Source organism: Acomys minous (assembly GCF_964271855.1).
Source record: "Acomys minous genome assembly, chromosome: 12".
NCBI lineage: Eukaryota > Metazoa > Chordata > Mammalia > Rodentia > Muridae > Acomys > Acomys minous.
This window is the reverse complement of record NC_140493.1, coordinates 100,906,548-100,933,230: the sequence shown is the minus strand read 5'-3', so window position 1 is coordinate 100,933,230 and position 26,683 is coordinate 100,906,548. Positions and strand designations below refer to the sequence as shown.

The 26,683-nt window shown below is 53.0% G+C and overlaps 1 protein-coding gene across 1 annotated transcript; it reads right to left on the bottom strand.

Moving 5' to 3' along the window:
* Positions 1–26,683, bottom strand: AXIN2 (axin 2; the record flags this gene model as incomplete). The annotated part of the gene is made up of 10 exons (XM_084751381.1): positions 1–1,541; positions 4,234–4,401; positions 4,986–5,081; positions 5,599–5,829; positions 6,109–6,303; positions 6,569–7,086; positions 7,241–7,381; positions 9,875–9,977; positions 18,488–18,628; positions 25,869–26,683. The coding sequence occupies 10 exons, from the start codon at positions 26,681–26,683 to the stop codon at positions 1,415–1,417; spliced, it is 2,535 nt and encodes an 844-aa protein (XP_084607507.1). The 3' UTR covers positions 1–1,414.

The window sequence follows — 26,683 nt, the reverse complement described above, 5'->3', positions numbered from 1 at the left end:
TTGAAAAATATAAAATTTTAATAAAGGCTACATCTCTTAATTACAATAATTATTGTACCAAGTAATTTTCTTTAAATGAACTCTTTATAATGCATAATTTACAGTCTAAGTAGAACAAAATGCCATGACAAAAGTCATTGAGTAACAAGACTTGTAATAAAAAGGCATAAAATATATTTATACATAAACCCCTTTCAAAAACCAAGGGAGAGCTTGAGCCCTGAATATAGGGCGGTGCACGGAGCGGGTCCCCGTGCCTGTACAGGCACTGCACTGATTCCCGTGGGAAGCACTAGCCAGTGGTTAACGCTCTGCCCTACACTATACACAGGCCTATAGTACAGGGAAGGGTGGCAGACAGGACGCACAGATTAACTTAACACAAACCCGAGCGAGCGCCAAGGGGAAGGTAACGGAGGAGAGGTGCTGCTGGGTGCCCCGTGTCCTCGCAGGGTCGGGTGGACAAGGTAGGCTCCTGATGTTCCCCCACACAGAACAAGGAGCCCTCGCTTCCTAACAAAGCACAAGCTTTGGACCGCAAGACGGTGATGGTCGGCAGGCTCAGTCTCCTGGCCCCAGGACTCAGCAAAGGGTAGATGGTACAGGCACTGGCCCTGGGGGCGGGGGGGGGGGGGGGGGGGGCAGGGGGCGGAAGCTCCTCACTCCTCCACTCTGGATGGTCCCACCCGACAGGATATTTCCCAAAGCGGTGAAGATGTTGTCACAACCAACCCTCAAACCATCTGTGGCAAGCAGAGAAGCGTGGCGGGGGGGGGGGGGGTTGGGGGGGGGTTGGGGGGGGTAGGGGGCACCGGTTTCTGCATGTGTTGATAGATGGGCACCATTTTTTTTTTTTTTTAAAAGAAGCCTGTCTTCATTTGAAGAAATGCCACACAGAGCAGATTCCTCTGTTAACGAAATGATTAATGCACTCCCAGCTCGGCTCCTAAGCGCAGACAGCAATCCGAACTTCTCTCTCCCACTTCTGTGTTTAAAGCAGCATTAAACTGGGGGGGGGGGGGTTGGGGGGGGTAGGGGAATCGAATGTTCAATAAATATCAGTAAGGACTCCTGTTCGGGCAAGCTATACACAGTTTTCTCTTAGTCTATGAATTTCAGATCCCTAGGAAGTCATATATTATGTATGGCAGTCTCTCAAACACACTCAGCATCTTCAATAGCCCAGAGTGGTCATGTTTTGAATAAATAGTTCAGGCTTTTCTGATCTCTGTACCCAGCTCATGGATACTGAAAACCAACCACCCCCACCCTCCTAAAGGCCCAGGGGCCACTTCCTCCCCAGACTTTGTCTTCTTAATTGGTTTCATTTTCCTTCAAACTATGTTGTGGCTGTTGTGTAGGCCCGAGACAGGTCTCTGGGCTTTGGCTCCATGGTGCACAGTGAGGCCGAGGCTCAATCGATCCTCTCTACTTTGCCCAGGATCCTGCCTTCGTACATGGGGAGCACCGTCTCATCGTCCCAGATCTCCTCAAAAACTGCTCCGCAGGCAAACTCATCACTCGCTTTTTTGAAGTAATACCTTAAAAGAAGAGGAGAAAGCTTGCTGAGACGGCATCTCACTTGCCAACAGAGAAGCAGGCTAGGCATCTGTGGCAGCAGGTGTGCCTCAAAGCATGGTCCACAGCAGATTAATGAGGTCAGCCCACCTGGCCAGTTGGACCAGGCGGATGCGCTGTGGGAGCAGGAAGGCCAGGCTCTTCCCGGGAAGCAGTCTGTGCCTGGATGTGGCCTCTAGTCAGAACTGTTGCCCACCCACCTGCCCAACAGACACTCTCACCACCCCCCTTTCTGAGGGAGGGGAATGGGAAAAGCCAAGTGTCTGTGTTGGCAGGGCAGAGCGGAGAGACCCTGCAGACCTGAGACTCCACTCAGCCTGTAGAAGTAGAGAGCCCTCTGAGTGAAAAGCTGTGGCGTTACCTTCTTAGAGCAGGTGGGCTGAATGAAGAGGGTAGTTAAGTGCAAGGAAGTGGGTCTAGCCTGGGCCTTTGTGGCTGAGCTGGCTGTCTAGGGAACATGGCTATTTAAGGGGTACAGCATTGCACATGAAGGATTCACATGCTTAGGGAAGCCTGAGGGGAGGGGGGGGAGGGGATCCAGGACAGCAAGGTATGGGGGTGGGGGGTGGGTGGGCCTTTTTCCAAATAAAAGGCCCAGACACCAATATCACCCAGGCCCCCAGCTCTGACCCTCTGGCACTCACCACACTGGACTTTCATGGTACCTCTGGGCAAACACACATTGACCTTTTTCCATACTTGCAACCTCTTCCAGCAGGAGAGAGGCAACATTCCCAAGCCTCCCTGAGCCCGCACCTCCCCCACCGGCCGCCCCCTCCAGGACTTCAAACACACTGCCTCGCCTTCATTTTCTCCAAGAACCGGGTTTTCCACAGCACCAGGCTTCCTGTGGCAAACTCTGCCTTCTTCTGCCATCTGGCACCAATGGTGTCTGGCATGTCTGGAGAGACTGTTTGCTTTCTGAACTCCTGCCATGGTGAGCTTACTCAACCAGCCCAGGTCCCGGCTCCACAGCCCTGGCCTCACTGGGTGGAGACTAGGGGTACAAACTGTTATGTTGGGGGGTCAAGGCCATGGTTTGGTGCGGGGGAGGCATAGTACACCAAGCCCAACTGCTGAGATAAGGAGGGGTCGGAGGGGCCTTCCCACAGCCTGATCCAATCAGGAAAGAATTTGAGAGGGGACCATTTGTGCAAGTCTTTGTGCATTAAAGGGGAGGCCAGAGCTTCAAAGTCAGGCTTATTAAATGTGCCTTAGGAAAAAAAAAAAATCAGAGCCAGATGTGGCCAGAGTGTTTGAGCGAGGCCCTTCCCTGTAGGCCCCTACACAGTGTGCTGTGACACTTCGCCCCCTGAAGGTCACTTGCGCTTCTCCTCAAAAGTCCAGCAGAGTCAAAGCCAAGATCAAAATGAATCCCTGGAGGGGCACACGTGGGTAATTAGTTTCACCTGTGTCTCTGTCGAGATTAAAGGCGGCAGCCGAGCCTGCTCCCCAGACCCTTTTGACAGCTTTCAGAACAGCTTCCTAGGCCCAGCTGAACACCTGCCACCCAGTGAGCTGTCACCTGCAGGGTGTCTTGGTCCTTCTCCCTACAAAAGGGCTCTGTTGGTGCCACCAAAAGGACTCCATGACAGAAGAACAGCCACAAAGGGCCCAGCAGGAAAGACAGGGCAAGCAGCTTCCTCACTGAGGAGCCAGAGCCCACCCTGGAGGCTGCTCCCTCTTCAAGCTCTCCCTGCACACCTTGGCTCTGGGGGTGCATGTGGGCTGTGCCTCTACACAGAGTCCGAGCACACTCAATTGGGGAGGGGACACTCCTTAGGTGCTAAACTGAAGAATAGGCACTTCCTTGGGGTGCCTTAAGTGTCTTGTCTGCTTTGTCCAGGCCTGGCACTCTGCATGTGGGACATAAATGGGCAGAAGGCACACCGCACTCCCTCCAGAGGCAGGCTAGGCGGGCCAAGTCCAAAGTGAACTGACAAAGCCATCACCTGCCTCGGTGAGAAATGCTTCTGAACTGGTCTCCATCCTTAGCTCTTGGGGCCCCTCAAGGACCTGACAACGTCAGTGTGGGTCTCCCTCCAACCCTGCCAAGGAGGCAGGGAGGCCAGTGAGACCCAGGACCGGGGGAGACTGCCCAGCTCTATTCACCCTCCTGACTGCCCACAATCCTGGCCCCTTCTTAGTTACAGACAAACACTGTGATACAGGCAGTGCGCTCACCAGGCAGAGCAAGGGAGATAGTCACCCCCTGGCCCTGGTCTCTTGCTTTCCTGAGCTCCCAATGTGGTGGACTCTAACTGGGCTCTCCTTCAAATCAGCCCCAACCCCAAAAAGATAAAAGGGCCTCCAATTTCAGACAGCACCTCCACCACACAGCCCGGCCCTGCTCTCCTGGTTAAACAAAATGGCTGTCTTCTGGTCCCCAGTCTCGTTCACCTGGAAGAGAAGGCATGGCCAGATCTCCAGAGAACCGTTCCATCTCAGCAGCCTTCAGTGTTGGCTGTTCTTCTTAGAGATGAGGGGGGAGAGGCAAAAAAAAAAGACCCTAGATGCCCGGTAGTCTACTTAGGCAGCCTCCCCATAGCACATCCCAGATCCATCCCAGGCCCTGCAAAGACCAAGGCGCTCTGGGGCTGGGCCCTCTGGAGTTCTGAGCAAATGACAGTGCGGAAAAGGAGACAGGACCCCTACCTATAATTTCCCTTTTTGCTGAGCTGCTCCTTGAAGTGGCCCAGGGTCAAGCTCTGCGCCTTCAGCAGCCTTCTGTACGGGATCTCTTCTCCACAGAAAAAGTAAGTGACAACCAACTCGCTGGCCTGGAGGGCGTGGACACTTGCCAGCTTCTTTGGCTCTTTGTGACTGAAAAAGAAAAAAACAAGATGCCACAAAGTTAGCATCTCGAAGCAGATGCACACTTACTCCCATATAGCACGGGGTCTCCACAGAGGCCTGCCGCAGGGCCCTAGCATTCTGGGGGTGCTGCAGGGCCCTAGCGTTCCAGGGGTGCTGCAGGGCCCTAGTGTTCCAGGGGTGCTGCAGGGCCCTAGCATTCTAGGGGTGCTGCAGGGCCCTAGCATTCCGGGGGTGATGCAAACTCACCCAGCTTGTCTAGGTTTCAAGTCCTACAGAGTAACTTGCGCACCCAGCCCTCTGGCCTTCGGATAAGGGCTTCACACCTCAGCTTTTGATTAAGGTGAGCCCTAGAAACCCTGTGCTGTGACACAGACTTCTCTGTGGGCAGATTTCCCGTGATCCTCACTGACAGCAACATTTGCCTTCAGTGTTGCTCACTGCTAAGTGTGTAAACAGAGGTCATTTCAAATATGGAGTCCCATCTACACATCACTCCAGATAGTGACACTCCCTGAAATGTAAACCCCTCTAAGTACCCCAGTGATGACAGGTAGGAGACCCCCAGTGATGCCAGAGAGGGGGGCACTCACTCTTCTGGGGCCAGGCTTGGGTTGGAGAAGGGTGTGGCTCCTGCCTGACCGGTGGCCAAGTGGTTCCTGTCCCTCTGCTGACTGGCCACACAGCACCTGAGGACAAGGCAGGGTGAAGAGTTCAGAGGTAAGCTCTCATCCTGATGGCAACTGGGAAGCAGGGAAAACCAATCTGGCCTCCTAAAGAGATATAGGCCCAACCCAGCCTCCGTCCCTGAAGAGACCCAACCAAGACCCTGTGTTCACAGGCTTTCTGGAGCAGCCCACAACAGGGCCATCTGAGTGTGGGCAAAGGGCTCAAGACTCTTGACTATTTCCCTGGTTATAGCTACGCATGCACTCCTCTGACCTGCCTCACATCAAGTGTGGACACGTAAGGGATGGGCTTTATATGCAATCATGGAACCATCCTCCTTGGAGGAATACCTCGCCTCCAAGACCCTGCTTGAACTCTTAACAAGTGGACAGAACCAAAGAGAACAAACTTCCAGAGGCTGAAAAAGAGATTTACTCAGCCGGAAGCGATTCCTCCCTCGGAGAGTCTGAGAACAAGAGCCTTCCTTCCCCGCTTGAGACCCACCACACTCGGAGCTCCTCCCACCGTTCCACTCACCGCTGCTTCTGGGGCTTTGACACCTCTGCCAGCCTGCGGCAGGCTTCCTCCAGCTGCGCCAAAGTGTTGGGTGGGGTTAGGGGAGGCACTGCAGGGTCTTGGGTAAACGGGTGAGCCCGGGCCACAGAGCGGGGGTGTCCGCTGGCCCCCAACAGATGGTGCCGGCTGACTCGTTCACTTGGGGATGCACGGGCAGACTCCAATGGGTAGCTCTTTCTTATGCTTTGGGCACTGAACAGACATGGAGAGTAGAAGGGGAGAAACTGGGTTAGAAAAACTGGAAAATGTGACTTCAATAGGAACTTGTCTATTCTACTCTGAGAGCGAGAGAAGAAAATAACTCTACCATAACACGAACTGGGGTCACTGCCAAAGCATGACATTTTTGTGGTCTCCTCAGCCCAGCGTCTAATACTGAGATGGCAGGGGCAGTCACACTGGCTTTCCAGACTGCAGGAATGGCCACCCCCACACCCTCTTGTGTCAGAGCCCTGGGGGGTTGGTATTTACCTATGGGGCTTGGACTTGCTCTGCCGCTCGCTCTCCAGCATCCACTGCCACACATCCTGGGACCGGTCTCCTTCTTCCCCAGGAAGCTGAGGGGCCCCTGCTCCACAGGACTGCCCTCCTTCCCTGGCGGGCGGTGGCAGACCAGCTTCTGTGCCTTTCGCGTTTCGTTTGGGCAAGGTTCCGCCTCTGCTGCCACTGCATGGAACAAGAACACCCAATGCGGGCATCTCATTAAAACGCCAAGGCTCCTGGAACTGGGCAACCTCACAAGGGTGCAGTGAGGGCAGATCCACTGCACCTGCCACTCCCCGTGCTGCAACCCCTGCCCATACTGCCCCCCCTTTCTCCCCCCCCCCCCCCCCCCCGCAGGAAGCCAAACAGACCTTGAACCCGTTTCACATCTGTTCAAGACTCAGGCTGGGAGAAAATGCCCCACCCTGGGGCTGCGCTAGTCACTTACCAAAACTGCTCCCCGGGCAGGGGTTCTGGAGCCTTGGGGTGGCCCTTGCATTTAGAGTAGCAGTAGTAATCCGTGGCCCCAGGGCAGAGGCAGCGTACTCTCTGTGTGGCTTCTGCCTCGATCTCCTCCTTGGTCTTGGGGACAGCATGGTGGTGGATGTAATGGTGGTGAACATGCTTCGTCGTCGTCGTTGTCATCGTCTGCTTGGTCGGGAAGCTCTTGCCTCCAAGGAGTGGGCAAGCGGCCACAGCGGGGAGCTTGCCCCCGGTTGGAAGCAGGGGGTGGTACTGCTGATGGTGGTGGTGGTGGTGGTGGTCGGGAGAGCGGGATCGCGGGCTGTAGCGGCCCACACCAGGTGACTGGCAGCCAGGCGTCTTGAGGACCCTGGACAGGTGGTCATCCAGAATGGTCTGTGGGTCTTCTTCATAGCTGCCAGAGGGTAGGAGGGCCAAGGGGTGCTGAACCGGTGCTCCGTCCCGTGAGCTCAGTGCCTGCTCAGACCCCTCCTTTTCTTCATCCTGGAAACAGAGGGGGGGGGCCCCCCCAGAGGGGATGTGAACAAAACGGCAACACCTCCATGCTCTGGGTTCATGCACACGTGGGCTGGCACACGCATGCAGGCATGCACACAGACTCGCGGCAGGGTGGGGAGGATGTCAGAGCTGGCCCTACCTCTCGGATCTGCTGTAGCCGCTCCTCCAGGCTGTGGCGACTTTCCAACTCCAGTTTCAGCTTCTCCAGTCTGGAGATGAGCTCAGCGGCAAAGGCAGCGGGTTCCACGGGCGCCATCTCCTTGGGCAGGCGGTGGGTTCTCTGAAGGTGTGGGAAGGGTGGAACCAGGCACCATTAGCAGGCCAGGCAGGCGCTGGCCGTATCAGCTTAGATGGAGCTGGCGGGGCCCACGGATGTGCGCTGAGTCCCCGTGTTTGGGTGGAAAGTGGATGGCGAGATGGCCTGTGCTGCTCAGGACTTTTATGCACGGGCTCGGTGGCCTCATGGAGAGCCATGGTCCCCACCAGCATTTGCCTTGGGCAGGAGCAGTTGGTCGCACTCCGAGAGGTCCTGCTTGCTCTCTCTGTAGTACAACCAGCCCATCAGTAGCTACTCTGAAGTAGAAAATCTTCAAAGACTGTTGTCAAACATCAAAAAAAAAGGCAGCCCTCTGAGATGGGGAGGGGAAGGGAAACCAACTCAAGGAATAAAAAGTAAGAGTCTAAACAGAAAGGGAGTTGAAAATTAAAAAAAAAAAAAGATTGGAAAAGAGGCAGGGGGGAGGGAAAAGGGGTGGGGGGAAGTCACCAGCCCCAGATCAGAGAAGAAGTGGTAATTTATTTCCTGGCCGCACACTGCGCACCTTTGAGGTAGTGTTGTCTCAACACTGTCCTCCATCTCCCTCGTTTTTCTCCTCCCCTCCTCCTCCTTCTCTCTTTGTACAGAAAATGAAGGAAGCTGCTGCGGGCTAGTAGCAGAACACTGCTGAGCTCGGCTGCCTGAAGCTGATCTATCAAGGGAAAACGGAGCATCTCCACACCAAGTACAGAATATAAAAAGGCATCGAGAAAGCCTGCCAAGAGCGGCAAGCAGCGAGAACCCCCACCGCCTGGCTTTCTGTCCTTTCTCTGTCATCTCGCTCCCCCCCCCCTCCACTCTGCCCTCCCCACCTCTCCACTTGTTCCAGCCCCTTCCTCCTCCTCCTCCTCCTCTCCCTCCTCCTCTTCCCCACCCCCCCTCTCTCTTGCTATGCCTTTTTTCATTTGGGGTTGGGAAGAGCAGAAAGCTGACCTGCTCTCTCCCCTGCTGAAGTCCCAGCCTCATGATAGCCACCATTTTACCTGCAGGCACGTGAGAGGGGAAGGAAAGGCCCCCGTGTGGACGGCTGTCCTTATGAAGGCTGGCTCTGTGACCAGCCCCCACCCAAGTCGATTTGCACACCCCAGGACAAAACTGAGCCCATTTATAGGCTTGGGGAATAGGATTTTGATTAACACATACCCATTCCCACCCTCTTCCAAATCCTTTGTTATCTGTATTATATGGGGGGGGGGGGGGAGAACCGTACAGGTCACCCCTGAAAGCAACCTGAATGCGCTAGACAAGGTGAAGTCGGCCATTGCCTGTGCCAGGAGTTCCCCAGGAGAATTACAATCTGTAGCCCTACTCAGGTGACTGGGACCCACAGTCTGGTGTGTCAGCTTCTGAACACAGCACAACCAAACGAACCAGCTGGATTCTCTGAGGCTGCCAGGAAAGTCGACTATACAGAGACACCTGCTCTGAGTAAATGAGGCTGCTTCCTCCCTGCACCCCGGAGAGCAGGCTACTGTAGAAGGGAGCTTGGCCTGGAAAGGGGATTGTGGGCTCTTGAACCCAGTGAACCAACTGTGTGCTGACTGCCTTCGGGGATATGTTCAAGGGAAAAGGTCCCAGAGAAACCTGCTACCCTCCCTCGGCCATGGGAGAAGTTTCTCCAGGAAGCCCCGCTTCTAGACACCCACACACACCAGCCTTCATCAGGCACCGACTGACTCAAGAGAGCCCAGCTCTGAAATAAGAGGAAGGTAAGGCTGTACAGCGGCCCTCTGTGGGGAGAGGGGCATCTGGGTTAGTAAAATGGTCAGGTAAACAGATAAGTAGACAGTGACTGAGTCCTCAGGGTGGGGGTTGAGGGGGTAGTTTTTGGACAGAGATTATCCTAACCTCATTCACTTAAGCACCTAAGACGGGAATTGTACCAGGACCAGACACAGACACTAACAGACAAAACCCCTGGGGGCTGCAGAGAGGGGTCAGAGGTTAAGAGCACTGGTTGCCCTCTCAGAGGACCCATGAAGCACCCACATGACAGTTCACAACCATCAATAACCCCAGTTCCAGGGGATCTGACGCCCTCTTCTGGCCTCTATGAGTAATGCATTCGCATGGTACAGATACATGCAGGCAAAGACCCACGCGCACACACACACCATACAGACATAAGTGAGTGAATGAATGCATGCATGAATGAATGATTCTTGAGGCTCTCTGCCTTCCAGGGGCTTCCAGTCTAGCTGGCAGCGAGCCTATCATGTCATCATCTAGTGACACTTGGTTTCTTTTTCATAGAACTTCCTATTCCTCAATTCAGGAACTATAAAGTGTCACTCTGTTAATACTGCACCTCAAGAAAGCACATCATTTCTTCAGGCCAACGATTCCTTCCCCTCCCTTTACTCCAGCAGACCCCAGGCACTGCTCCCCACCTTCTGGCTCTTCGCATGACTCACGACCTCAGGAAACAACGTTACCCATGTCGTCGTCTATACTCACCGGAAAGTGAGGTAGAGACACTTGGCCATTGGCCTTCACACTGCGATGCATCTCTCTCTGGAGTTGTTTCTTACTCCCCATGCGATAAGGAGGGATTCCATCTCTGTGGGCAAAGACAAAATCCACAGGCTCACCAAAGGCAATCTCAGCATGTGACATCATCACATGTTCCTCCCTGAGATACCCGCCACTGGGAAAAGGCCACACACTTCCCTGGGAATGAGCCACACATCTCTGGGTGCAACCATGTCCCTGTAGGGAAGGAGCTGCCGTTCAAGACCAAACTTCAAATCCTGCCCAGTGTCATCTGTGGCAATCTGGCTCTCTCCCAGACATAGGAACATCAGCTTGGAAGGATCCTGTGTGTCCCCAAGTACAAGAGTCTTGAACTCCTTTGGTCCTGGCAGTCTGCTATTGGTCTAAATTGGGAGAACAGTGCCAGGGCAAAAGGATGCCCACACCCATGGGCTCAACCACCTCTTCATGAAGGTGCAGTGTCCTCTCTTTTTCATCTTCTTAGGGTGACCTTCCCCAGTCAACAGAGATTCAAAAACAGAACCGATATGCACATATGAGCAAAGTCCCTTCTGCGAGGCCCTATAAATCAGCAAGACATCTGAGTACAATGTGCCAGACCTTCCCTAGGTACCTACCCGAGTCTATGCAAGAGGCCTGTGGGCAGAAGGAACAAAAAGCTCCACCCTTCTTAGGAAGTTGATACCCTAATAAGATGTCTCAGGGAAGTATGCAAAAACAGCACAAAACAAATGTTCAAAAGTTATAAGCACTATGTCAAAGCCCAATTATGGAAATGGGGTGGGGGTGGGGAGAGGTCCACTGGGTTTGGAGGGTGGAGGATGCAATTTAAAATTGAGAGGTGGCCAATGAAGTCTGGGCGAGCTTGTGAGGCCCATACATTTCGATCTATGTTAAAAGTAAAACATGGGCCAGGTACGGAGACCTAAGCCTTTAATCCCAGGCAGATCTTTGAGTTCTAGACCAACTCTTCAGTGAGAAAGGTAAGAAATCAAGACTTAGCAAGTGGAAGGAAACTTTAGTCTCAGGAGCACAATGGCCAAGGTATGACTTCCCCACTGATGTCCTTCCAGAGATCTCAGGAGTCACATGCTCCAACGATGAGTCACAGTCTGAGGCTGTGACAGCAACATTAGGTGTCTGACTGTTTCCCTTTCCCTGGTGGTTTGCTCATTACCAGAAGAAAACCTTCGTCTCATTGGCAGAAGGTGTCTATCAGTGTCTAAAGAGCAGCCAAGGGCAACTGCTGACCTATGGCTCCTTAGCTGCATGTTCCGGAAGTTTAACTGTTTCCTGGAAGGCAGCTGACCAGGGTCCCCAGGGGACGATGGAGAGCCCTGCTACGGCAACAGTGTAACTAACTCCAACCTTGACTAAAGAGCACAGGATGGGTAACTACACTGAGGGATGCTAGGTAACTGCACCGAGGGATGCTGGGAGTAGGGAGAAGAAAGATCAGAATCAACGGTGCGAAGTCAAATGCCACAGAGGAAGAAGAAGAAACTGGTATCTGCCTCACCAAGGGCTTTGCTTGATTGACAAGGCTGGTGGAGGGGAAGAGAGGTATTGCAGGTTTTAAGTCCAGCAACTTAGTGTAGCACCTAACACTGATTTTATGAAGACTCCAAGCTCTCGCCTTGGAACAGCTGTTTAGACTCCAGCAGTAACTTAGGGTTCTTCACCAGCAAACAAATCATACCCAAGGCCACTGACCACACCCAGAGCTCCTAGCTCCCACAGAGCAAGTTCAGGTACTACTGTAAACACCTGACACACCGTCAGATTATGTTCTCTTGGGAACCTTAAGGAACTATATTTTATAGGTGACAAACAAACAAACAAACAAAAGGAACCTCAGGCTCCCAACCCAAACCATTGCTGACCCCCAGAACAGATCTCCTTAACTGGGCAACTGGCCTTCAGGGTCCCAAGTACCCTGATGGTCTGAATATGGGGGTGCCATCTTCTAAGCTCCAAGAAGCCACGTGACACAATGAAAGAACAAATGGGAAATGTGGCACCTTCTTCTACCATTAGCACTCGTTGGCTATGGGAACGCCAGGTGGGGGGATGGGGCCTCACCCAGAATGGGGCTCTCGTGTTGAGCAACCACACTTCTCTCTTCTCTCACGACCAGCTCTTCCTCAGGGGTGTTAATGGTGGGAGGTAGCTACCTATATACACCCCTACCTTGGAACAAGTCACACGAGGCTTCATGAGTCCTAGGAGAGCCAGTGAGGAGGCTCAGGAGGTAAAAGTGTTGGAGACTTGAGTTCGATCCCTAGAACTTATACAAAGGTAGGAGAGAAGGTGGACCTGAAACACGCATGCGCGCGTGCGCACACACACTGCTTAAGAGTCCCAGGAGAGACTCCCTAGCCACCTCCTTCAGGATGCTGCCCTTCAGCTTGCACCAGCAATCCTTCCTTCCTCATCCTCCTTTCCTCAGTGGTGAGGCTTCTGTATCCTGTACGCTGTCTCCATATAAGGTAGGGGGCAAAAAAGAGAGTAGGGAGTGGGGGGGTGGAGGGAGGCAGGTGACAGCCAGAACAGGGGGTGGAGGGACAAATGATGCCCTAAGTCCCTCTAACAACATCCAAGGCAGGTGAAGGATCCAGCCACAGGAAAGGCAACGTGTGCCCAGAGCCCAAAGGGGGAATTTCAGCTTGGAGAAGCCAGAGGCTTAGAGGCGCCGTCCTGGAAATATGGCTTTAATTCCCCCTAGCTAGGAATCTTCTCCCAAAACAGCCCCTCATTCCAAAAGGGGGCCTCTCCTTTCTTCTATCTGGGCTCCAGAAGTTTATGACCAGCGTCCTGGCTGCTCATAACCATGGGCTGGAGAGTGCCAGAGTTTTGGTCCCTCTACAGTCTCCTCTAATTATAAACATTAGCTAACGAGCCTGCTGCCGGGCCCAGCTGTTTCTGGGGCGCACAGATTTTGAAGTGTAGGCTCCACTTAGCTGCCATTTAAGCCGAGCCAATTAGCTTAGCCCTTTGACTCCACTGTGCCTGACCTAACCTGAATGTCACTTTTTCCGGTGGCTTTGAAATAGCAGGCATAAGCGCACGCGCGCACCCACATTTGGCAGGCACTCTAAAGCAGCCTCCGATCACAGCCAACATCAAAAGCCTGGTTTGTAAGATAAGGTAATATTTGAAGTTCACTCAGATGTCTCCCCAGTGTCCAGACCAAACCCCCATATGTAAAATACGAGGAAATAAAAATAAGTAAAAATATTAACCGCCACCCACTCTGCAGAGTGGAGAAAACTCATCTTGCGTTGACTTGTGTGGGGACACACAGGCCAGAAGCAAGCTACAGTCAAATGCAGCCAATCCTGATGACAGGGCAGCTCCCCATGAAAAGGCAAGCCGGAGAAAGAAGCCTGATACCCTCATCTGAGGGTCCTTGAACTTGGCAGCAAAGAAGGTGCTCCCTGCTCCCCTAAATCTAGTGAGTGCTCTGTGGGGCCCTTTCCCCCCCCCCCCCCCCCCGGCCTAGCTCTAACCCTCCTGGAATGCAGGTTTAGGATTTTGCTGGAAGTCTGGCAGTAAACTTTCAAAGGGGGAAAAAACTTGGGAGCCATTTCTTCTGAGAATGCAGGTTTCAGAGTAACAAGCTCATAAAACAGCCTTGGGGGGGGGCGCTAACATGGAGACTTTCGTCCCCATCCCCCACCCCTGGCCATCTCTAAGAGGGATTTTTATTTTAGTGGCAAAAGAAGTCAGCACGTGACTTGTCTGCTCCACACACCCAGGCTACAGCATGCAGGTCTCAGGTCCCCCGGAAGAACGGAGACCCGGCCAGCCCTGCCCACCTTCTACGCAGGCCTCTTGCAAAGGCCCAGGGGGACTTAATTGGTTCTGTCACAAATGAGATGATTGCGTCCCTGGGCTTGTGTCTAATGAACTACAACCTTCTGGAGTCTATTGAAAGCTGCTTCTGACACCACCCCCCATCCACTCCCCCCTCATCCCTGTACCCTCCCAACTCCCAGCAGGGGCAGCCAGCCCTGCTCCCCAGCCCCTCAAGCCCTGGGCCCATTGTGAGGAGCAGAGGCAGCCAGGGTTCTTTTCAGGCTTTCCGGGGCTCCTATTCATTTGTTCAAGCACATTTCAAAGGGGCCCTGCTACCTCTTATCCCCCCTAGGCTTCTCCACAGGAACAATGGGCTGAGAGTGATTCAGCTCCGCTTTTCACCCCCCCCCCCAACACACACACACACACACTTTATTTTGCACTTGGTGCTCTCATCTGCACGAGGCCCACAGTTGGCAGAGCTCTGAAGAGGGGGGGTCTAATCCCAGCCCTGGGAATCCAGGGTGACCGCTCAACACAGGTTAGATCATACACACCCAGGGATGGCTGGCCAGAAAAGTGCTTCGCTGTCGCCCTGAGCTTTTAGTTCCAGCCAAGTTTGTTTGTTCGGCAGGAGTTTGGGGATCACCCGGGCCCCTGGGTGGGTTGGGGGAACCCTGTGCCTGGCAGCTGATGGTAACCAGACACCCACAAGAGCCTCTAAGCAGGACCAAGTCCCATAAGTGGGCCCTTGCTCTTAGAGACCCTTCCAAAGGTGGCTCTAGAAAATTCCCACCAAAGGTGGCTCTAGAAAATTCCCAGGAGCCCTTGGAGGGACCCTTGATGCCAGCTGCGCTCTTAGACTAACCATGCTCAAGTGGATACATCAGTGAGGAGGAAGCAAACGGGGTGCCCATGTGGCTAGGAGGCTCTAATACCCTGGACCCCCAAACTCTAAGTCTTGAAAATTACCTTTGCTTGGCTTTCTGGTTTGCTCAACATCTCCCCCTGACATGATACCTGTCACAAGGCCAGGTGGACAGGCCACCAGGAGCCTGAAGATAAAAGTGACAAGTGACAAGTAGTTGGCCCCTTCCTGAAAGTGTCCTTTATCAGGCCCCATCCCACCTAGGGTCTCTGCCTGGCCACTCTTCCTGGCTCTCAAAGCAGTTCTTCATATTTAAGTCCACACATGCTTTACATGAAATGGGAAGGGAGGGTCACGTGCAAAGGAGACTGAGGGCTGCATACGGGGACTACTGCCTGGCACGCAGGAAGTCACTGGGTGCGGGCTCCAGTACCTCAGGTACGGTGGCACCTAACTACAGTGCCAGCACTGAGGAGAGAGAGGCAGGGGGACCGGGGACTCATGCGCATCTCTGGTCACACAACGAATTCAAGACCAGCATGGGCTACCTGAGACCTTTTCCTTCTGGGAAAGGATTTTAAAAGGGAAGTAAATGAGGATGTGTCGGGAGAAACTCCTCCTCCAATCGAGAACGTGCTATGATCGGTAATAAACGAAAAGAGCAACCCAAAGAGGCTCAAAAGGCTTCCAGGACAACCGGTCCCACTAACGTCTCCTGGTGAACATGGAAGGCGTGGTGGGTGGGGCAGGCGCCATATCCAGCCTGGGTCTGAGCTCTGCCTCTGCCATGAGGGGCTCAGGGCGCTGCTCCCTTCCTGTGGCAGTCAGTGGTCACTGCCTACCTTGCTGATTGGGTCCTGTGAGGACAAATAGAAACGAGCATGGGACCACACCCAAGTTATCTGTCATGAACCCAGAATAACACCTCAGTGATGGGGACTGAATCCCGGCCAAGGGGCAGGAAGCAAGCCAAAAACAGTCTCTAAGAAATCCAAACAGAAGCCTCACAGTCGTATGTAAAGGGCACCAGGCTTCGGAGACTCACCCCATGGCTTCATTCGCATCCAGCTTGCTCTTATCTTACACGAGGCAGTGAGGCTCCCACACAGTCTATAACTACGCTTCCTGCAGGAGCAAACACTTTCCTAGGTGCCCAGACACGAGAGCAAAACCGGACAGCTGGTCAATCAGAGAGGGACGGATGGGGGCAGTGGACACGGGACACAGGTGCTACTCAATCTCACAGCCAGAGACCTCCAATCCATCATAAAAACTCACCATGATACTAAGGTTTTTTGGACTATCAAGAAGCAAACTAGGGCCAGATATGGCGGCATGTGTGTGCCTCTAATCTCAGCACTTGGGAGGCAGAGCGCTGTGAGTTCAAGGCCAGTCTGGTCTCTATAGTGAGTTCCAGGCCAGTCAGGGATACATAGTGAGATTCAGTCAAAACAAAACAAGCACTAGGCCTATTAAAAACAATGTGAGTCTTGGCGGTTCTTTGAGGGTGGTGAGGTAGGGGACACGGGAGATATGGATCAGTGCTTAAGAGCTCCTGTTGCTCTTGCAGAGGGCCTGGGTTAGGTTCTCAGCACACACCCCGTGGTTCACAATCATCCCCAACTCCAGTTCCAGGGGATCTGGTGCCCTCTCCTGACCCCCGTGAACACTGGGCACACATGTAGTATTACAAACACTCATATACACAAAATAAATTAGAATAATTTCCCTCTGCCCTGTATTGGCTCAGCCAGTCATGAAAATGGAAGCAGTTCTGTGAAACCTTTCATTCCTGGTGGATAAATGATGTGCACGCTACTCTCACTAATGCCAAAACAATGTTCTTTCTTTAAACTTCAACTGGGGGTGGAGATGGCTCAGTGGTTAAGGGCACTCACTGGCTGCTCTTCCAGAGGACCCAGGTTCAATTCCCAGCACCTGCATGGCAACTCACAATGTTTATCTAACTCCAGTCCCAGGGGGCTCTGGTGCCCTCACACAGGCACACCTGCAGGCAAAATGCCAATGTGCATGAAATAAAAATAAACCACTTTAGATAGACAGACAAACAGATGGATAAAGTTTACTTTGTCCCCTAAAGAATATCTGTCACTTTACTGACATGGGAAACTGAGGTACCACCATAAAAGCTGCCAGGGGCAAAAAAAAAAAAAAAAAAAAAAATTAGTAGCAGAGTCTTAAATTAACAGTCATTTTCCAATTGGTCCTTTGTGGCTGGCCAGTCTAGGGGACAGCAGCCAACAGAAGCCACATAGTTTCAAACATGTGAGGAATAGACTCTCCAGTTTTAAGAAGCTAAAATGAGCCGGGCATGATGGCATACACCTTTACTCCAAGCACTTGGGAGGCAGAGGTAGGCGGATCACTGTGAGTTCAAGGCCAGCCCGGCCTACAAAGTGAGTTCAGGACAGCCAGAGCTGTCTTGAAACCCTGTCTCGAAAAACCAAAAAAGAAGAAGAAGAAGAAGAAGAGGAGGAGGAGGAGGAGGAGGAGGAGGAGGAGGAGGAAGAAGAAGAAGAAGAAGCAGCAGCAGCAGCAGCAGCAGCAGCAGCAGCAGCAGCTGCTGCTGCTAAAATGAAGTCTAAAAAATGTGCCAGAACTTTTCATACCAACTCAATGGATTGTCTTCCAAGATCATGCTCTCAGCAGGAGTTCGAGGCCAGCCTGGTCTATAAATCGAGTCCAGGATGGCCAAGATAACATAGAGAAACCCTGTCTCGAAAAACCAACAAAACAAAACAAAAAAACCAAAAACCAAAACCAAATAAATGCTTGCTGGAAGAAAGCCTCTGAAGGCCTTTCTGAAACATCGATTCTCCACTGGGTGCCGGGTGAAAAGAGCCTTTGGGGAGTTTCTCCCATGCCAACTTCTACCTTGACTTCCCTTAAACAAACTCTGAGACGGCAGGAAGCATGGAATCCAGACTACTACTTCACCCCGAACCCCACTATGAGACTCATGGAGACTTGATGCCATCCATCCAAGATCTCCTGACTTTATTTCAAATGACCCAAACCTCAAAGCATGACCTTGCCTGACAGTCTCTGACCTCATCGGACCACTTCAATGGCTTCAGTTGCTTTTAAAAATATGTATCAAAAGCCATCTGTCAGCCAAAGATCTGAGATCAGACAGCACCATGAAGGGCCTCTTCCTAGGATGCCCAGCATCTGGCGAAGACCTGGGACTCCACCAGGAGTTATAGACCTGAGTGACGGCCACTGAAACGCGCACGCGGGCGGATTGTACGTGCTGGCCCTTTGGAGAGGTCCAGCTCTCTGCTCCCTACCTTTTCCCAAAGAACAAAACCTTTTTTCTAATAGGCTCCTGCGTTCTACCTGCCGGTTCTGCTGCAGGTGCACTTGATTTCAGGACCAGTCAAGTGGTTCTCCCGTCAGTGCAGGCAGAAGATGGTTTTTAAACTTAAGAAATCCAGACACGAGCCGGGTGTGGTGGCGCACGCCTTTAATCCCAGCACTTGGGAGGCAAAGGCAGGTGGATCGCTATGAGTTCGAGGCCAGCCTGGTCTACAAAGAGTCCAGGACAGCCAAGGCTACACAGAGAGATCCTGTCTAGAAACTACCCCCCCCACCCCCCAAGAGAAAGAAATCCAGACACTCTTCACTTCATCCTACCCTTCCACTATATACTCACTTCCTTCTGTGAAGACACTACCCCGGCTTTGCCTTCAGGGCTCTCACAGAATTTTATCTAGACCACCACGCCACCACGCCACCATCCTTCACCAGCATCATGCCCACCATCACGTCACGCCCACCACATTCCCTTCCCAGAAAACCAATGTCCACTCACAGAGACGGGCTCTGCAAAGCACTGCCCCACCCCCAGGTACATCGCACACCTTTGTGGAAGGGACACAGATACTTACACGCTACTGTCTGTCAGGGACATGGAGTCATCAGTCAGTGCATCGCTGGATATCTCACTGTCATTGGCACTGGTGGCTGGTGCAAAGACACAGCCAGAACCTACGTGATAAGGGTTGACTGGGTCGCTTCTCTTGAAGGACCTACGGGGAAAGTACAAGAGGAACACGGTCACTGATCCCCACCAGGAACCAGGTCATCAGGTGACCCCCCCCCCCCAGAATGATGCAGTGCACAACCCCATATCTGGTCTATGCCAACTTGCTGTCCAGGTCCAGCTGCCAGCCTGGGCAGATGGCCACAAAAAGAAGATTGGTAGCCACCGACTCCCCTTGGAGGGGAGGCAGACTGGGCTCCCCAATGCTCAAAAGATGAGGGGTCCACCAGAGCAGTGTTGCAGAGTGGTGGGAACTGACTGTCCTAGGGATGGAGACTGGGGGTGAGAGCTTCCAGAAACCTGTCACAGGTGCCTCCTGGTGCACCCAAGCCAATTTCCCAACCCAAAAACACATCTGAGGCATCCTATCTCCCATATCTGAGGCCTGCCAGCCTAGTCCAGAAATGCTAAGGTCTAGAGGCCTGGGGTGGCCTTCTCACTTTGACCTAGGCCTACAGTAAGCAGACAGACAGGACAGTTAAGGTTGAGGAGTCCAGTGGCAGCCATGCACTGTGTTTGCGGTGCCCTTCCCCCACCATGGCCTTCGTTCCCTCAGGGCTGGCTAAGGCCCCAGGACTGAAATGAGCAGCTGTGTCAAGGGCAGGCCCAGGCCCCTCCTCCAGGGGTCTCCAGCCCCTTTGTCTTAGTGGCCTGTGGGTCCCCATTTCCCTCCCTTGATCTCCTCCCAGAACAACCAGTGTGCCTGTCTCCTGTTGGGCTGCGTTCCACTTGTGTCACCAGCCAAGGACTTGTATTGGAGGGGGGGTGGGGGGGAGACAGGTCACAGGCTGCAGGAAGAGCCCCTTCCAGGGGTCGATTGGTCTGTAGCTGCCGGGGGGGGGGCTTCGTTTGCCCAGTCCCTGGCATAGTCCTCCTCCGGGGGCTCAGCTGGTAACAGACAAGAACTGGACAGGGGGAAGCTCCAAAAAAGACACACACTCCATCAGCCCACAGCAGCTGCTCTGTAAAGATAGCTGTGGGGCTGGCAGAGGAGAGAGGCCTACCAAAGGTCATGGCCAGCCATCTGCTCTTGCTCACCAAATTCCCATCCTTGCAGTATGCTGGGCTCTGGTCTCCAGGCACCCAGGTTCTGGTTGGGACACGTTGCCATAATGCAAGGGGTTGTCGTGAGGGAGGTATTTGGGTGCTGCTGAAAGTCTACCGGATTGCAGGCATTCCCTCAGGCAGAAAGCATAGGGTGCAGTGCCCATTTTTCCAGATACGGCCCTTGGTGGTCACACAGTAGCCACTGTACAGAGCTGGAACTGGTGGGTGCGGCATGAACGCACCTTGCTCTCCCTCAGTTTCCTTCTGCCTATCACAAGATACTTTAGACTGTTCTAGAATAGAGAGGCTTCTAGCAAGGCTAGCTGGGAATGGCCCCTGTGACAGAGAGACCGGTGCGCCATGAGCAGGAATTTGAGATGACTCAAGACACTTAGAATACAGTGGGCAGGGAAGGCTACAAAAGGTCCTCTCCAGACTAAGTGAGACTGGTACAAAGGCCAAGCGACCAGAGTCTAGCCTGACAGTAAGAGAGAGGGGCCAGGAGTCTGGGGGGGGGGGGGCAGCATCATGGGCAGCAGTTACTAGCAGAACACAGGCCCCAAGAGGCTCAGTAGGTCAGACAGAAGCTCAGCAGAGAACTCTTGTCCATTCTGGTGAGGATCTCAATGTCAACAGTGGAGCCAGGAAAGAACGTGGGCGCCAAGCCCATTGTAAGAGTTTCTGCTCTAGCCGGAGCCCTGAGTGTCTCGCCCAGGGTCCTCTAGGCTGAGATGCTGAGAAGGAACAAGTGACCCCGGAGAAGGGGGCTCCCTGCTCCCCTGGCACCCAGAACCGGGCTGGAGCGCCATAGTCATGTGACAGCTGCTGCCCATCACCTTGAGTCTCCACAACCATCCTATGAGGGGTGCTAGAGAGCCAAGCATCAAGACCAGCCAAATGGAGACTGAGCAGGACCAGCTGGACAGTAGCTGGGACCATGGTTCTGTCCTGATGCACCAGCCTGGACGTGTCCCTCAGAAATGGAAACACCTTAGAAGTGCAAACCAGGGGTGCTGCGTGTGAACTGGCTGTACACCTTTGACAAGTGGCTTTAAACTGTCCCTAGGCCACTGGCCCTGCCTTATCGCTGAGGGCAGGGAGACCTGTCACCTCCTAATACTTTATAATGAGAATTTAAGACTGCTAGGGCTATCCTTGCCTGCCCTTCACCCATACATTCTCAACCTGGGGTTCCCAGGCACCCAAAATGGCAGGGACTGAGAGTTTAGGGAGGCAGAGAAGGCTGAAGGGGTGGGTGACCAATGGTCCTAGCCTCCTGGCCAGTGAGGGACCCACAAGATGGCTCTCTGCTCACTATCGCCTCTAAGGCTGAACTGAAGGCAAGAGGTGGCACAAATCTGAATTAACACAAGGCCAACAAAGGCCATGGGGTGGGAGCGGACAGAGAGAGGCCAAGTCTTTAAAACAGCCTGGAGTCCCCTGCTGCCTTAGAGAGGGCTGCCACAGTAACTACTCCAGGGTCCCCTCCTGTCCTTGGGGAAATCCAATGGTACGCACAGTCTGTAAGTTATGGCGGGGTGCAGAAGTCAGAGGCCGACAGCTGCTATTGGTTTAGCTGATGGACACAGCTCCCCTAGGGGTAGGGCTCCCTCTGAAAACCGGGCAATTCAAACATGGCCACACCTGTCTCACAGGTTCTAAAGGCCTGGACAAGGGCACTGGAACAAGGAAGCAAGTACCCCAAATTCCCAGTACCCATCTGCCAGAAAAAAAAAATGGAGAGATGCTGTGTTCCCAAAACCTTTTCTACTTTCTCCTGTAGCATTTAGCAAGGCATCACAGCTGAAAGTGTGTCCTGAGTCCAAGACTGTGTGCTCTGTGGGGGTACAACCTGTCTTTACACGTGTATCCCCGACACCAAAAGCAGGGGGTGGCCCCGTGGCAGGAGCTTCAAACTTGGCTGAGCCTCCTTCAAAGACCTACATCCATCAAATGGGTTGCTGGGAAGATCTTGAAGACGCATGGCACAAGATCAAAACAGCCAAAGCGGCCTTAAATAGCATCCACACACCTAGCCTCCCCTCAGTCTCGAGATCTTGGTGGTATTAACACATCAGCAGCGTCTCAGATCTAAGACTTATACTTCGGCCTCCTTGGGGAGAAAATGACTTCCTCACCACTGCAACAATAACAAAAAAGATACACAAGTCAACCCCCGAGCGTGTACGTGTGCGTAGGCATGCACGCACGTGCCATCCTTTTGCACATGGCTCCCAAAATAAACTTGTCTCCCTCAACTTCCAAAATAGAGAGCTACTGTGTGATTGGTAATTAAAAATGGAATACACCACTCTTAACTCAGTTGAGTGCAATAAAGTGCCCAGATTTTCCTACAATCATAACAAGGTGGGGGTGGGGGGTGGGGGGGCACAGAAACTCAATGTTTAAACGCTTAGAATGTTCTCCAAAGTGCCACGTAATTTTAAGAAAATGGATTAGAGCTGTCTTCTAGTGATTGCTTAAGAAAGGGGGCAGGGGGGAGCTGGAGCGTGCTACCTTAATTGTCCCCAGATGCTCTGATGCTTTCTTCAGGAGGGCTGTACTCCCAACTGTGCAGGGACTTAGCTTGTGGTCCATGCAGTGTGGGTGTGCACACTGGCCACTCTGCCATGAACAGGCAGGGGGTTTCAGCTGACAAATAACAGAGCCTCGTGGCTCCTTGAGGGGGGAAGAAGTGCTTGTGGCCATCTAACCCATATCCCTAATGTTGAGGAAATGTAGGGGCCACCTCTGCTCCTCCCCAGCTATGAAGAAGCCAAGAGAACCCACCAAAGGGTCTTTTTCTGGGGACCTTCTCCCAACAATACAACAAAAGGAGCCACTCCTGAGGCTGATCTTAGGGTTTGCCATGAGCCTCTGGCACTTTACTGGAAGGGCAATACCCTCTTCAACTGTCACGTTGGAAGGCAGGATCAACGGATGGGTGGGCAGGGAGGGGTCGGTGTCTTCTGTAACTGGGCAAAGTTTGACAAGTGTATCTTAGCTGCGTCCGCTGGCATTTTGCCATCTAATGACTGACCACTGCTCTCGGCATATCTTTCCTATGGCATCATTTTCCTTGATAACTGAAGCCAAGCTTGATTCCAATGGCTTCTCAAAAAAAAAAAAAAGAGCCTCATCAAGGAGTTCTTTCAGAGAACAGGAAACACTTGCAGCCAGCCTAGGACCATCTGCTGGGCCCCTGGGATTTTAAGCCAGGCCAGAGCAGAAGGCCCAAGGGGAGGCAGAGGAACCCTGCCCAGGGCCAGGGCAGAAAGGGATGCACACAGGGAGCTCTGTGCATGCTCAACACTGCTTCCTCCTCTTAAAATAAGTGTGGGCCTAGCGCTTGAGCTCCCAGCCCCAGGTCCACATGTATCTAACACAGCACGCTGGGGTGGGGCGTTGTTTGTGTGAGGGTTAGGACACGCGCTCCCACCACCAGGTCACTTATGCCCTTGGTTATTTATAGAGGCCATCAAGAGCCCCGGCATCCCACTCAACCAGGCACAAACCAGAGCCCTTCCCTCCAAGGGTAATTTCTGCTCTTCCGTCCCAACTATTTATATTAAACCCGACACCAAATCGGTAAGGGTACAAACAAGTCGTTAAAAACTAGGCTCCTTTTGAGTGCCCACATAAACACAGGGCTTGGAAGGCTAGCCAGTGCCTTGGGCACCTGGTGGCCAAGATGACTCTTGAGCAGCTGTGGGAGACCGGCCCTCTGCAGGTTCGAGCAGTTTCATTCACTTTACTGGGTAACTGACTTACTCAGCCCATCCCCTAGGCCAGGCTCTCTGCAGGATGAGTGGGCAGACAGGAAGGGGAGGGAAGACTCCACTCTTGAGAGAAAAAGTTGCAAGAATGTGGGGAAAGGCAGCCTTGCAAAGTTTAGAGAGTAGAGAAAGTTGAGGCAAGGGGTTGGGTTGGGGGTGGGGGTGGGGTGCTCCTCTAAGATATTAGAATGAAGAATGGGCTGAACCCCCAGAGTTGCCATTTAAAAGGGCTATGTGCTAACCTTGCTGCCCTTTTCAGAGACCCAATTATTATAGTTAATTATACTAATTATAACACTTAACATCTTTTCAAAGTGTTTCCCTTTACAAAAGGCTTTCATGTTGATTATTTTGATCCTAAGAACAACCTTAGGACACAGACAAGAGAGACAGTGCCCACCCATCTTACAGATGCGATGAACACGAAGTTTAGAACGTTGCAAACCAAGTCGTGCTACAGAGACACCGTACATGGATTAGGAGACCTTGCATGCTAAAAAGAAGGGGCCCTGGGCGTGTCTTAAGCCCTGGGCTTCACAGAAACAGGGAGAAACTACACTTGAGCAGGTGGGGTCCCTCCACACATCAATGGCATCCACAGTACTCAGCGAAGAGCTCTGGGATCCCAAGTGCTTTGCAGGCTTAGTGCTGGTTGGATCCTGGTGACGCCTCTGGGAAGAGGCAAGCCACCCACAAGGAGTCTTCAGAGCAGAGCCTTGCCTGCAGAACGCTTCCTCACTGCAGGCCTCCAAAACCGCACTGTGCTATTTACAAAGGTGACGCTCTAGGGCTGACACCGAAGACACAGAAGACCCACTGTGAGAAGGCCACAGACCTTAAGGAGTCTCATCACTGGCTGCCAAGCTGGAGGGTGAGGAGGCCCACAGCCAAGTTTCCCTGCACATCCTTGCAGTGGAGCAGGACAACAGATACAGGCGCCTCTGTGCACCCAGCTACAGCGGCCCCAAGAGCTTCGTGCAGGCAGCCTAGCTCCATAAGCTACGAGCCACTAACAACTGCAAAAGCCAAGCCAGTTCCATTTAGGTGTTGACCAGATGTCTGAAAAGTGGTTAAGTTCACTCCCAAAGCTGCAAGGGCGCCCTCTGGTGACTAGAGAGCAAGCCCTTCCCTCCCCAGCTTGCTAGCAGTAGAAAAAAAAAACAAAAACAAAAACAAAACAACAACCCACCAGAGACCATGCCTACACCATTCAGGACTTAACTATGGAGAGGGGCTCCAGAACAGCAACCAGGGGTGTACCCCAGGGGCGTCCCGACGCTGCGGGACACTGGAGACCACGCCCCACAAAGCCAGTGAGATTTCACCTGCAGATCACATCCTGGGTCCCTGACAAAACTATGCAAGGGGACAGCAGGATAAAAAGCCACGCAGACAGCAATAATCCAGTGTCACCCCATCTCCCGCCCCGCGAGTCATAAGCAACAGCCTAGAGTTAAGAGGTACACTCTCCTCGGGGATCTTGGGAGAGGTGCCTGGGACAGAAAAACTCATTTTAACAGGAGGTCTGAAGTTGCCTGCAAGGGCCAAGGATCCTGAGATTTGGCCAATCTATAATAGACTGTTTGTCTTTGAAGCTTTAAAAAGAGAAAGTGCTCCGGAGGGCCCGGTCCTCCCACACTGCTCTATCAGTACTAAGCAACAAACCATCAACTGAGGTCTGACCCTGGGGCTCCAAAGCATTTTCAAACTGGATTAATAGCCCAGCCCACTCTAAAGCCAAGGCTCCTTCGTGAGGAAGTCGCAGGGCCTTCCCCTAAGGTAGTTAGATGTCTTCCTCGCTGGGGAAATGCCTAATTCTACAAAGGGAACCACAAACGCAGCTGCTGAGCCAATCGCTGGCTCTTATCTTAACATAAAAGTTCAAAAGATCCCACTTGCCCACACCTTATTTCCCGTGCCTCCACCACAACACAACCCAGCTTCCCCTCCCCCAAGGCACAGGATTCTACTTTGATGAGTAGAGTTAAATGACCCTTCCCCAAAGGGGCGCTTCGTGGGTCCAGTGACTCAAGAGGCAGCCAAAGCAGCTGTAGTCACAATCTGTCTCTTCCTCTCTCTCCTTTCCAGTGGCCCAGGATAGTAAGTAACCACCTCGATAAATACTGCTTGCCACTGTTTGAAGTTAGCATTGGAAGGTATTCAGCTGTGCATACACTGGCTCCCCCCCAACACACACCCCAACAACAAAACACAAGATCAAAGGGTTCCTAGCCAGAAGCCCTAGCTCTCAACCAACCTTTATCAGCTTGTCCAGCCTAGCCATCCACCCACCTACCCTAACTGAAAACATCTGCGAAGCTAACCCTGACACCCACCCCTACCCCCAGCCCAGCCAAAGCCTCATGACACCCCCCCCCCAGCCCAGCCCAGCCAAAGCCTTACCTGAACCCATTTTCAACCGTTTCCGCGGATCTCACACTCGCGGTGGCCCGCAGAGTTCTGCTGGACAAGCCAACCACGGTGGGTGAGAGTTTGCACTTCAAGTCCGCACACGTCCACTCCTCTTCTTCATTCAAGGTGGGGAGGTAGCCACACAAAACCTTTAGGCTCCCCAGACCCCCACTGTTCATGTAAGCTGGGTTTTCTCCCCCACTCCTCACGTACTCGAGGTATATGTCAGAAGTCAAAAACACCTGGTAGGCGTTCTCTTCCATCACCGCCTGGATCTCAGTCTGTGCCTGGTCAAACATGACGGAGTCGATCTGCTGCTTCTTGATGCCGTCTCGGATGTAGGTCTTGGTGGTGGGTTTCAGCTGCTTGGAGACAATGCTGTTGTTCTCGATGTATCTCTTATAGATCGCTTTGGCTACCCGCAAAGTTTTGGTATCCTTCAAGTTCATCTGCCTGAACCCATTACAGGCAAACCAGAAGTCCAGGGTATCCACCCATCTCTCCCTCTCCAGGAAAGTCCGGAAGAGGTACGCACCATCCTGGTCGCCCAGCAAGGAGTGCAAAGACTTGGCCCACCTGGTCAGAGGGGAATCGGGAGAGGCTCGCCCCTCGGGCTCCCCCAGCCCACCTTCATTCCGCCTAGCATTGGAGGAGACGGGCATAGGTTTGGTGGACTGGCCCTTGCCCACACTGGGCTGGCACGGTGGGGTCTCCCCTTCTTCTCCCGGAACCGGGGGCCGTGGAGCATCCTCTCGGAAGCTGCTGCTGGGATCTGGAAGGAGAGTCACTAACACAGCGCTACTCAT